This window comes from Leptodactylus fuscus, chromosome 4 (assembly GCF_031893055.1).
Source record: "Leptodactylus fuscus isolate aLepFus1 chromosome 4, aLepFus1.hap2, whole genome shotgun sequence".
In the NCBI taxonomy this organism is placed as follows: Eukaryota; Metazoa; Chordata; class Amphibia; order Anura; family Leptodactylidae; genus Leptodactylus; species Leptodactylus fuscus.
Window position 1 is genome coordinate 223,416,755 of NC_134268.1, and position 14,146 is coordinate 223,430,900.

The 14,146-nt window shown below is 43.5% G+C and overlaps 1 protein-coding gene across 1 annotated transcript; it reads right to left on the reverse strand.

Moving 5' to 3' along the window:
- Positions 1–198: 198 nt before the first annotated feature.
- On the reverse strand, positions 199–12,111 carry LOC142201041 (uncharacterized). Its single transcript, XM_075271858.1, has 3 exons — positions 11,987–12,111; positions 5,566–5,698; positions 199–4,419 (listed from the first exon to the last, which is right to left on the reverse strand). The coding sequence occupies exons 1-3, from the start codon at positions 12,035–12,037 to the stop codon at positions 323–325; spliced, it is 4,281 nt and encodes a 1,426-aa protein (XP_075127959.1). The 5' UTR covers positions 12,038–12,111; the 3' UTR covers positions 199–322.
- Between the last annotated feature and the right edge of the window lie 2,035 nt (positions 12,112–14,146).

Consider the following 14,146-nt stretch of genomic DNA (forward strand, 5'->3'; position numbering starts at 1 on the left):
AAGTGGCCATGTAGAGTACATACGCCTGACGGAACATGTCACCATTGTTTCTGTTGGATTCTAGGGGTATATAAGTACAGTGGAGACGTCATGGACCTCGGGGGCCGTCCTATCCAGGGTCTGTACACAGCAGAGACGTAACCCCTCTGTGTTCTTGAGCTATTGAAAATAAATCCAGGCAAGAATTGGAGACGAGAACAAAGAACAGCCTTTAATTCACAGAATGACATGTCGCTGTACAACGTCCGGTACCCTGAGATGACAGAACCTCCTCCCCATAAATAACCTATTGTGTGTTTTTGTGTCCACTCTTCTCTTCACGTCATGAGCACAGGTCATATTTTTGGTGTTTGAGCAGACCAGTCCGATAGCGGAACGCTTTGTTGCAGTCTGTACATATAAATGGCTTCTCCCCCGTGTGAATTCGTTGATGGACGACGAGATTAAACTTCTGGCTGAACTGTTTGTTGCATTTTCCGCAGGAATACGGCTTCTCTCCAGTGTGCGTCCTTTGGTGCACCACCAGTTGGGAGGCCTTGCTGAAGACCTTGCTGCACATGGTGCACCAGTGTCGGCCACTAGTATGTGTTGTTTGGTGTTTAACATACTGGTCTAACTGGGAGAAACCCTTCTTACAGTGGCCACATTTATATTGGTTTTTGGCTGGTTTTGATCTGGGATCAACAGATGTCCAGTTATCTAAGGCGCAACTTGAGGACTTTGGTCGTCTGTCATGGCCTTTGCTCACAAGAGGTGGACTATATGGTGAGATGATATTGACTGGGTCGTGACTAACAAATTTTGTACAGTGTGAAACAGGGGGGAGTTCAACAATTGATGGAAGAGTGGAATAAACCGTATTGGTGCCTTTAAATGTTTCAGTGGTCCCCAAAGGCTTCAACCTAAGATTAGCTTTATGGGATCCCAGGCGCGTTGACCTTTTAGCAGCCAGGTTTTCAGATATTGAAAAGAGAGTTCGCTTTGACTTGAGAGGTCCACTTACTGGTGAACAAGATGTTTCCCCTTTGATACCTTGCCAACTCTCCAGTGGTGGTTCTCTTCTCAAATTTTTTGTTACAATTGGAAGTTGAGAATTACCTTTTCGAGATCCCGGAGAAGATCGCACTGTTGTAGAGGTTGGCTTTGAAAAGTTTAGTTTAGCAGTTGTAGAGTTCTCTATTGGTATTTTTCTTGGACATGGTCCATGCCTCTGGTGGCGAAGAAGACCTGTTCGATAGCGGAAAGACTTATGACATTCTGTACATACATATGGGTTTTCTCCTGTATGTATACGTTGGTGCACCACGAGATTGAACCGTTGGCTGAAATTTCTCCCACATTCTGTGCAGGCGAAAGGCTTCTCTCCGGTGTGTGTCCTTTTGTGTAGAAGGAGGGTGGATTTCCGAATAAAACTCTTATTACATTCTGGGCAAGTATGTCTTGACACGTTGTGGGATTTCTGATGGTCCGTCAGTTCACTCAGGTGGACAAAGGCTTTTCTACATTGACTACATTTGAATGGTTTCTCAAGTGGACATTGTGATGTGGTCAACTGGCAAATGGAAGGGGTTGGGTTAGAGGAAGGCTTAATACCAGAGAGATGAAAATTTCGGGATAACGGCAATGAAGGTTTTGTCGAAGACTCCATCAGCAAAGCCGGACGGCTGATGAAAGTGACCAATGAAGAGCATTTGCCACCAGATTTATCACGATTGGACGAGGCATGTGTCATACGGAAAGCTCCTGAACACGAGACCATGGATAATAAATGAGATCTATTAGAGGACAATGCAGAGGAAAGTTTTACATCTAGATTTTGACAAGAGGTGGAGGAATTCATGGAAGGGTTTCTCCTTGATTGGTAAATGGTATAGGACGATGTTGAGAGATGCTTTATGGCTGGGGCATGATATCTTGAAGAGTTTGAGGAAAAAGCTGGTTTGTCATCTGATGGAGAACAATTAGAAGAGGAACAAGGAGGATTACTATTCGTAAAAGAAATCAAAGAGGATAAAAGTGATGGACACTTAGTGTCAAATGAATGACCGATCAAAGATGGAGAGTCCAATGGAGGCTTAGTATCTAGTGAATGACTGATGGAAGATGGTGAGTCCGATGGAGGCTTAGTATCCAATGAATGACTGATGGATGATGGGGAGTCCGATGGAGGCTTAGTATCCAATGAATGACTGATGGATGATGGTGAGTCCGATGGAGGCTTAGTATCCAATGAATGACTGATGGATGATGGTGAGCCCAATGGAGGCTTAGTATCCAATGAATGACTGATGGATGATGGGGAGTCCGATGGAGGCTTAGTATCCAATGAATGACTGATGGATGATGGTGAGCCCAATGGAGGCTTAGTATCCAATGAATGACTGATGGATGATGGGGAGTCCGATGGAGGCTTAGTATCCAATGAATGACTGATGGATGATGGTGAGCCCAATGGAGGCTTAGTATCCAATGAATGACTGATGGATGATGGGGAGTCCGATGGAGGCTTAGTATCCAATGAATGACTGATGGATGATGGTGAGCCCAATGGAGGCTTAGTATCCAATGAGTGACTGATGGAAGATGGTGAGTCCGATGGAGGCTTAGTATCCAATGAATGACTGATGGAAGATGGTGAGTCCGATGGAGGCTTAGTATCCAATGAGTGACTGATGGAAGATGGTGAGTCCGATGGAGGCTTAGTATCCAATGAATGACTGATGGAAGATGGTGAGTCCGATGGAGGCTTAGTATCCAATGAATGACTGATGGAAGATGGTGAGTCCGATGGAGGCTTAGTATCCAATGAATGACTGATGGAAGATGGTGAGTCCGATGGAGGCTTAGTATCCAATGAGTGACTGATGGAAGATGGTGAGTCCGATGGAGGCTTAGTATCCAATGAATGACTGATGGAAGATGGTGAGTCCGATGGAGGCTTAGTATCCAATGAGTGACTGATGGAAGATGGTGAGTCCGATGGAGGCTTAGTATCCAATGAATGACTGAGGGAAGACACTGATGATGATGAAGGTTTAGTATTCAATGTATGAGGGACGGAGAAGCTCGAGACCAAAGGACAATTAGTATCCAATGAATGACTGATTAAGGCCTTAGTGGGTGATGAAAGACTTGTTGAGGTACTTGAGGCTGAGGGATGCCTTGTAAGCCTATAGGTGGAAGAGGCTGAAGGAAGTTTATTACCAAATGGACAGCACTCCGAGGGTGAAGTCAATAGCGTCTTAACAGCTGATTGGTCACAAATCAAAGGTGATGTTAAGGGAGGTTTCATCCTCAAGTTATTAGATGAAGATGTTGATGGAAGCTTACTGCTCGCTAATGAAGAGGAAGAAGATGATGGATCTTTAACTTGCAAGTCATTGTGACTGTTCTTCAGGAGGGACAATGACCTAAGGTTTGATAGATGACACATGGAATCTACTGTGTCATGGAAAGAGTTTACTGAAGATGATAAACTTTGGATAGGAGAACATGGAGGAACTTGCGGAGTTTGAATAGGGGCAACCACCTGGAGACTTTGTCCAAAGGTCTTATTTTCCACCACGACACGTGTTTTTAGCACACTTTTCATACATCTTCCTTCTTTCTCATGCCTGACAAGAGCTGGCTTATAGCGGAAGCTTTTGTCACATACAAGACATCTATATGGCTTCTCTCCTGTGTGAATTCGCCGATGAATGACAAGATTGAATCTCTGGCTGAAACGTTTCCCGCACTCAGCGCAGGCATACGGCCGCTCTCCTGTGTGCGTCCTCCGGTGAAGCTTCAGGATGGACTTCCTAATGAAGGTTTTTCCACAGTCTGGGCATGTAAAAGTCTTGTTTTCTTTGTGTGATTTCTCATGCTTGGCCAGAAGAGCGCAGTCAGTGAAGACCTTAGAACAATGTTCACATTTACCGAAACTCTTCTCCATTTCTGAAATCTCAATCCTGGCTGAGAACTTCTTGTTCTCAGAAGCAGACAGACTCTTGTGAGACTTGTGACATCGTGTTAGCTTTTGGGTCTGCACATTATCTTGTGTCTTTATTGGACAGGGCGGCTGAATCAGATCCTTTAAAGTAAAGTTCTTCTGGGTATCGATGGATCTCCAGTCACTGCCTCTGGGATTCTGAAGATCTGAGAAGATCTCCACATCATCAGGAGTGGCTTGTGGTTTCCATCCGTGGAGGTCAATTTTATGGTCAATGAGATGGGACCAGCTACCAAGGTCTTCTTGACACTGGGAGCACTTCTGGTGGAGGTCCTCTAACACTCCATGGGCCCACCGCTGGTACCTACTGCTCACCTTCTCTGGATCCTGGTGGTCCCTCTGGGAACTTTGTAGTTCCCTTTTTACTGAAATATCGGAGAATGTAAAGACGTTTTCTTCAATTTCACCAAAATGAAGGAAAATTTCTTCTGAAAAAAAGCAGAGAAGGATGTTAACGGAAATTCACGTTTTTGGAATGTGGTGAGCAAATATGAAAGGAAAAAAAATTGATAAGCTGAGGAGGCCGACATTGTCTGAGGGGTCGAGATCCATAAATATTGAACGACAAAAGACAATTTTTTGGCCAATCCAAACATGGCCTTCACTTTACTTTCTTACCGATTCAAGTACGGCCTCCACGCTGATGTTTCCTACCAATTTAAGAATGGCCTCCACTTTACCGTCGTCTTACCATTTCAAGCATGGCCTCCAGCCTCCTACCATTCATAAATTACTTCCATTCTTCCCGTTTCTTACAACTCACGGCCTCCATTCTACTAGCTTCTTATGGACTCAGTGGCAGTCTTCACTCTACGAGTTCCTTCTCAGCTCAAGCTCGGCCTCCACTCTACTATCTTCTAAAAGAACCAAGCATGGACACCACTCTACCTTCCTACTGAGGCCTCTTCTCTACAAGCTTCTTACCGAATCATACATGACCTTCAGTCTACGAGTTCCTTCTCAGCTCAAGCTCGGCCTCCACTCTACTATCTTCTAAAAGAACCAAGCATGGACACCACTCTACCTTCCTACTGAGGCCTCTTCTCTACAAGCTTCTTACCGAATCATACATGACCTTCAGTCTACGAGTTCCTTCTCAGCTCAAGCTCGGCCTCCATTCTACTATCTTCTAAAAGAACCAAGCATGGACACCACTCTACCTTCCTACTGAGGCCTCTTCTCTACAAGCTTCTTACCAAATCGTACATGGCCTCCACTCTGCGAGTTCCTTCTCAACTCAAGCTCAGCCTCCATTCTACTAGCTACTATTGGAACCAAGCATGGACACCCCTCTACCTTCCTACTGAGGCCTCTTTTTTACAAGCTTCTTACCGAATCATACATGGCCTTCACTCTACGAGTTCCTTCTCAACTCAAGCTTGGCCTCCATTCTACTAGCTACTATTGGAACCAAGTATGGACACCCCTCTACCTTCCTACTGAGGCCTCTTCACTTCCAGCTTCTTACCAAATCATACATGGCCTCCACTCTACCAGTTTCTTACAGAGCATGTTCTTCGTTGTACTATACGTATTCCCTCCTGACCTCAGCCTCCTCTTCACTAGTTACTTACCCAGTGAAAGAAAGATTTCCAGGTTTTCCTGCATGACTTCCATGTACAGGACTTTCTGCCAGTCCTCTAGGTGGCGCCATTCTTCTTTTGAGAAATATATTGCCACATCATTGAAGTTCACAGGGGCCTGAAACTAAAGATTTAGGAAATGTTAGTGTTTCTTTGTGAGACTGCTCAGAGGTGAGAATAGTCTGAGAATAGGGAATGTCGCTCCCTACAGGACAATGGACAGTTCTATGTGACATGTACAGTATGTGACAAGATGTAAGTCTGACCTTATATGACCTTATAAGAAGTGGCGCGAACATCCGCATATGTGACCTTCTGCAGAAATATCAAGTCCTGAAAACCAAATGACCATCAAATGTGAATATAAGATATATATATACATCCTGATCTATGCTGATGGATACTGGAAACAGTCAGCAGGTTTATTCATAGACAGACCCTAAGAGCTTAGTAATGCAGATGGTTCAGTATAACATGCAGTATAATACAGGATAAGTAATATAATGTATGTACACAGTGACTGTACTAGCAGAATAGTGAGCGCAGCTCTGGAGTATAATACAGGATAAGTAATGTAATGTATGTACACAGTGACTGCACCAGCAGAATAGTGAGCGCAGCTCTGGAGTATAATACAGGATAAGTAATGTAATGTATGTACACAGTGACTACACCAGCAGAATAGCGAGTGCAGCTCTGGAGTATAATACAGGATAAGTAATGTAATGTATGTACACAGTGACTGTACCAGCAGAATAGTGAGCGCAGCTCTGGAGTATAATACAGGATAAGTAATGTAATGTATGTACACAGTGACTATACCAGCAGAATAGTGAGCGCAGCTCTGGAGTATAATACAGGATAAGTAATGTGATGTATGTACACAGTGACTGTACCAGCAGAATAGTGAGCGCAGCTCTGGAGTATAATACAGGATAAGTAATGTAATGTATGTACACAGTGACTGTACCAGCAGAATAGTGAGCGCAGCTCTGGAGTATAATACAGGATAAGTAATGTAACGTATGTACACAGTGACTGTACCAGCAGAATAGTGAGCGCAGCTCTGCAGTATAATACAGGATAAGTAATGTAATGTATGTACACAGTGACTGTACCAGCAGAATAGTGAGCGCAGCTCTGGAGTATAATACAGGATAAGTAATGTAATCTATGTACACAGTGACTGTACCAGCAGAATAGTGAGCGCAGCTCTGGAGTATAATACAGGATAAGTAATGTAATCTATGTACACAGTGACTGTACCAGCAGAATAGTGAGCGCAGCTCTGGAGTATAATACAGGATAAGTAATGTAATGTATGTACACAGTGACTGCACCAGCAGAATAGTGAGCGCAGCTCTGGAGTATAATACAGGATAAGTAATGTAATGTATGTACACAGTGACTGTACCAGCAGAATAGTGAGCGCAGCTCTGGAGTATAATACAGGATAAGTAATGTAATGTATGTACACAGTGACTGCACCAGCAGAATAGTGAGCGCAGCTCTGGAGTATAATACAGGATAAGTAATGTAATGTATGTACACAGTGACTGCACCAGCAGAATAGTGAGCGCAGCTCTGGGGTATAATACAGGATAAGTAATGTAATGTATGTACACAGTGACTGTACCAGCAGAATAGTGAGCGCAGCTCTGGAGTATAATACAGGGTAAGTAATGTAATGTATGTACACAGTGACTGCACCAGCAGAATAGTGAGCGCAGCTCTGGAGTATAATACAGGGTAAGTAATGTAATATATGTACACAGTGACTGCACCAGCAGAATAGTGAGCGCAGCTCTGGAGTATAATACAGGATAAGTAATGTAATGTATGTACACAGTGACTGCACCAGCAGAATAGTGAGCGCAGCTCTGGAGTATAATACAGGAGAAGTAATGTAATGTATGTACACAGTGACTGCACCAGCAGAATAGTGAGCGCAGCTCTGGAGTATAATACAGGATAAGTAATGTAATGTATGTACACAGTGACTGTACCAGCAGAATAGTGAGCGCAGCTCTGGAGTATAATACAGGATAAGTAATGTAATGTATGTACACAGTGACTGTACCAGCAGAATAGTGAGCGCAGCTCTGGAGTATAATACAGGATAAGTAATGTAATGTATGTACACAGTGACTGCACCAGCAGAATAGTGAGCGCAGCTCTGGAGTATAATACAGGATAAGTAATGTAATGTATGTACACAGTGACTATACCAGCAGAATAGTGAGCGCAGCTCTGGAGTATAATACAGGATAAGTAATGTGATGTATGTACACAGTGACTGTACCAGCAGAATAGTGAGCGCAGCTCTGGAGTATAATACAGGATAAGTAATGTAATGTATGTACACAGTGACTGTACCAGCAGAATAGTGAGCGCAGCTCTGGAGTATAATACAGGATAAGTAATGTAATGTATGTACACAGTGACTGTACCAGCAGAATAGTGAGCGCAGCTCTGGAGTATAATACAGGATAAGTAATGTAATGTATGTACACAGTGACTGTACCAGCAGAATAGTGAGCGCAGCTCTGCAGTATAATACAGGATAAGTAATGTAATGTATGTACACAGTGACTGTACCAGCAGAATAGTGAGCGCAGCTCTGGAGTATAATACAGGATAAGTAATGTAATGTATGTACACAGTGACTGTACCAGCAGAATAGTGAGCGCAGCTCTGGGGTATAATACAGGATAAGTAATGTAATGTATGTACACAGTGACTGTACCAGCAGAATAGTGAGCGCAGCTCTGGAGTATAATACAGGATATGTAATGTAATGTATGTACACAGTGACTGCACCAGCAGAATAGTGAGCGCAGCTCTGGAGTATAATACAGGAGAAGTAATGTAATGTATGTACACAGTGACTGCACCAGCAGAATAGTGAGCGCAGCTCTGGAGTATAATACAGGATAAGTAATGTAATGTATGTACACAGTGACTGTACCAGCAGAATAGTGAGCGCAGCTCTGGAGTATAATACAGGATAAGTAATGTAATGTATGTACACAGTGACTGTACCAGCAGAATAGTGAGCGCAGCTCTGGAGTATAATACAGGATAAGTAATGTAATGTATGTACACAGTGACTATACCAGCAGAATAGTGAGCGCAGCTCTGGAGTATAATACAGGATAAGTAATGTGATGTATGTACACAGTGACTGTACCAGCAGAATAGTGAGCGCAGCTCTGGAGTATAATACAGGATAAGTAATGTAATGTATGTACACAGTGACTGTACCAGCAGAATAGTGAGCGCAGCTCTGGAGTATAATACAGGATAAGTAATGTAATGTATGTACACAGTGACTGTACCAGCAGAATAGTGAGCGCAGCTCTGCAGTATAATACAGGATAAGTAATGTAATGTATGTACACAGTGACTGTACCAGCAGAATAGTGAGCGCAGCTCTGGAGTATAATACAGGATAAGTAATGTAATCTATGTACACAGTGACTGTACCAGCAGAATAGTGAGCGCAGCTCTGGAGTATAATACAGGATAAGTAATGTAATGTATGTACACAGTGACTGCACCAGCAGAATAGTGAGCGCAGCTCTGGAGTATAATACAGGATAAGTAATGTAATGTATGTACACAGTGACTGTACCAGCAGAATAGTGAGCGCAGCTCTGGAGTATAATACAGGATAAGTAATGTAATGTATGTACACAGTGACTGCACCAGCAGAATAGTGAGCGCAGCTCTGGGGTATAATACAGGATAAGTAATGTAATGTATGTACACAGTGACTGCACCAGCAGAATAGTGAGCGCAGCTCTGGGGTATAATACAGGGTAAGTAATGTAATGTATGTACACAGTGACTGTACCAGCAGAATAGTGAGCGCAGCTCTGGAGTATAATACAGGGTAAGTAATGTAATGTATGTACACAGTGACTGCCCCAGCAGAATAGTGAGCGCAGCTCTGGAGTATAATACAGGGTAAGTAATGTAATGTATGTACACAGTGACTGCACCAGCAGAATAGTGAGCGCAGCTCTGGAGTATAATACAGGGTAAGTAATGTAATGTATGTACACAGTGACTGCACCAGCAGAATAGTGAGCGCAGCTCTGGAGTATAATACAGGATAAGTAATGTAATGTATGTACACAGTGACTGCACCAGCAGAATAGTGAGCGCAGCTCTGGAGTATAATACAGGAGAAGTAATGTAATGTATGTACACAGTGACTGCACCAGCAGAATAGTGAGCGCAGCTCTGGAGTATAATACAGGATAAGTAATGTAATGTATGTACACAGTGACTGTACCAGCAGAATAGTGAGCGCAGCTCTGGAGTATAATACAGGATAAGTAATGTAATGTATGTACACAGTGACTGTACCAGCAGAATAGTGAGCGCAGCTCTGGAGTATAATACAGGATAAGTAATGTAATGTATGTACACAGTGACTGCACCAGCAGAATAGTGAGCGCAGCTCTGGAGTATAATACAGGATAAGTAATGTAATGTATGTACACAGTGACTGTACCAGCAGAATAGTGAGCGCAGCTCTGGAGTATAATACAGGATAAGTAATGTGATGTATGTACACAGTGACTGTACCAGCAGAATAGTGAGCGCAGCTCTGGAGTATAATACAGGATAAGTAATGTAATGTATGTACACAGTGACTGCACCAGCAGAATAGTGAGCGCAGCTCTGGAGTATAATACAGGAGAAGTAATGTAATGTATGTACACAGTGACTGCACCAGCAGAATAGTGAGCGCAGCTCTGGAGTATAATACAGGATAAGTAATGTAATGTATGTACACAGTGACTGTACCAGCAGAATAGTGAGCGCAGCTCTGGAGTATAATACAGGATAAGTAATGTAATGTATGTACACAGTGACTGTACCAGCAGAATAGTGAGCGCAGCTCTGGAGTATAATACAGGATAAGTAATGTGATGTATGTACACAGTGACTGTACCAGCAGAATAGTGAGCGCAGCTCTGGAGTATAATACAGGATAAGTAATGTAATGTATGTACACAGTGACTGTACCAGCAGAATAGTGAGCGCAGCTCTGCAGTATAATACAGGATAAGTAATGTAATGTATGTACACAGTGACTGTACCAGCAGAATAGTGAGCGCAGCTCTGCAGTATAATACAGGATAAGTAATGTAATGTATGTACACAGTGACTGTACCAGCAGAATAGTGAGCGCAGCTCTGCAGTATAATACAGGATAAGTAATGTAATCTATGTACACAGTGACTGTACCAGCAGAATAGTGAGCGCAGCTCTGGAGTATAATACAGGATAAATAATGTAATGTATGTACACAGTGACTATACCAGCAGAATAGTGAGCGCAGCTCTGGAGTATAATACAGGATAAGTAATGTGATGTATGTACACAGTGACTGTACCAGCAGAATAGTGAGCGCAGCTCTGGAGTATAATACAGGATAAGTAATGTAATCTATGTACACAGTGACTGTACCAGCAGAATAGTGAGCGCAGCTCTGGAGTATAATACAGGATAAGTAATGTAATGTATGTACACAGTGACTGTACCAGCAGAATAGTGAGCGCAGCTCTGGAGTATAATACAGGATAAGTAATGTAATGTATGTACACAGTGACTGTACCAGCAGAATAGTGAGCGCAGCTCTGCAGTATAATACAGGATAAGTAATGTAATGTATGTACACAGTGACTGTACCAGCAGAATAGTGAGCGCAGCTCTGGAGTATAATACAGGATAAGTAATGTAATGTATGTACACAGTGACTGTACCAGCAGAATAGTGAGCGCAGCTCTGGGGTATAATACAGGATAAGTAATGTAATGTATGTACACAGTGACTGTACCAGCAGAATAGTGAGCGCAGCTCTGGAGTATAATACAGGATATGTAATGTAATGTATGTACACAGTGACTGCACCAGCAGAATAGTGAGCGCAGCTCTAGAGTATAATACAGGATAAGTAATGTAATGTATGTACACAGTGACTGTACCAGCAGAATAGTGAGCGCAGCTCTGGGGTATAATACAGGATAAGTAATGTAATGTATGTACACAGTGACTGCACCAGCAGAATAGTGAGCGCAGCTCTGGAGTATAATACAGGATAAGTAATGTAATGTATGTACACAGTGACTGTACCAGCAGAATAGTGAGCGCAGCTCTGGAGTATAATACAGGATATAATTCTATATATCTTTGGGGTATTTTTCTAGGAATTACTGATGATGGGATTTGACTATTTTAGTGCTAGTAATATAATACTTTGTGTGATGTAGGACGTGGCCCCTGTGTGAACACTACTCTATTACAGACATGGCTTATTATTACTTGGCATCCTATGATGTGTACTGGTATTACATTTGGGTCAGAGATGAGGATGGAGAGGTCAGTCAGTACATACCTGCCCAGGGGGCTTAGTGATGCCGGGGGTTGGGGTGCGGCAGAGTGACATGTAGCAGTGGTGTCTGTGTCAGCTCTGCTGCTCCGCACTCTGCAGTACAAGGGTTACATGCTATGCCCAGTGCAGTCACTCACAGCCTCCTCCCAGCATGCATTGCTCCCTCACTGCTGTCTACTTCCCGGTTAGTTCAGTGAATCTGGGAAAACTACAATTCCCAGAGTCCTTAGAGCTGCGCCCCCTGGTGGCCATTATATGCATTTGTGAAGTAGATGTGTAGAAGAAGCTCACAGTCTGAACACAGACCTGAGATTTGTGAAAGGCTCTAAAAGAGAAAGTGTTGTGTTGCCCATAGCAACCAATTAGGATGCAGCTTTCATTTTGTATTCTGCCTTTGGATTGGTCGCTATGGGCAACAATAAAGTTTCACTCTTAGGCGAAGGCCACACAGTGCAGACAAAGCCAGGAGTGACCTCAGCCCTAAACTGGTCACTATATACTGTACAGTCATGTATCTAATCCTAATATACTGAGCCGAGCTGTGTACAGTGTTGGCCAAAAGTATTGGCCCCCCTGCAATTCTGTCAGATAATCCTCGTGTTCTTCCAGATAATAATTACAATCACAAATTCTTTGGTATTATCTTCATTTAATTTGTCTTCAATGGAAAACCACAAAAAGAATTGTCAAAAAGCCAAATTGGATATAATTCCACAGCAAACATAAAAAAGGAGGTGGACAAAAGTATTGGCACTGTTTGAGAAATCATGTGATGCTTCTCTAATCTGTGTAATTACCAGCACCTGTTACTTACCTGAGGCACCTAACAGGTGGTGGCAATAACTAAATCCCACTTGCAGCCAGTTGAAATGGATTAAAGTTGACTCCACCTCTGTCCTGTGTGACCACATTGAGCATGGAGAAAAGAAAGAAGACCAAAGAACTGTCTGAGGACTGGAGAAGCAAAATTGTGAGGAAGCCTGAGCAATCTCAAGGCTACAAGTCCATCTCCAAAGCCCTGAATGTTCCTGTGTCTACCGTGCGCAGTGTCATCAAGAAGTGTAAAGCCCATGGCCCTGTGGCTAACCTCCCTAGATGTGGACGGAAAAGAAACATTGACCAGAGATTTCACTGCAAGATTGTGCGGATGGCGGATAAAGAACCGCGACTAACATCCAAACAAGTCCAAGCTGCCCTGCAGTCCGAGGGTACAACAGTGTCACCCCGTACTATCCAGCGTCAGCGTCTGAATGAGAAGGGACTGTATGGTAGGAGACCCAGGAAGACCCCACTTCTTACCCACAGACAGAAGCCAGGCTGGAGTTTGCCAAAACTTACCTGAGAAAGCCAAAACCGTTCTGGAAGAATGTTCTCTGGTCAGAGGAGACAAAAGTAGGAGAAGGCCTCAACATAGAGATTACAGGAAAAAAGAGAAGAAGACGCCCCCTACAGTCAGACATGGCGGAGGTCCCTGATGGTTTGGGGTTGCTTTGCTGCCTCTGGCACTGGACTGCTTGACCGTGTGCATGGCATTATGAAGTCTGAAGACGACCAACACATTGTGCAGCATCATGTAGGGCCCAGTGTGAGAAAGCGGGGTCTCCCTCAGAGGTCAGGGCTCTTCCAGCAGGACAAGGACCCAAAACACACTTCAGGTCAGCACTAGAAAATGGTGGTGAGAGAAAGCCCTGGAGACTTGTAAAGTGGCAGCAATGAGTCCAGCCCTGAATCCCATAGAACACCTGTGGGGGAGGGGGAGAGATCTCTTGGGGGCAGTTTGGAGAAGGCCCCCTTCACATCTCAGGGGGGACCGCGAGCAGGAGCCAAAGAAGAAGGGTCTAAGATTCCAGCAGAGCCTTGTAAGAAACTCATTGCTGGTTAGCGGAAGCGGTTGTGCGCAGTTATTGTGTCTAAAGGTTGTGCGACCAAGTATTAGGCTGAGGGCGCCAATACTTCTGTCCGCACCAGTTCTGGAGTTTTGTGTAAAATGATCAATGATGGGACTTTTTTTTCATTCTCTTTTGTGTTTTTTCATTGCAAACAAAATAAATGAAGATATTACCAAAGAGTTTGTGCTTGTAATCATTATCTGGGGACAGCGAGGATTATCTGACAGGACTGCAGGGGGCGATACTTATACTGTATATACCCTGTGTCACTTAT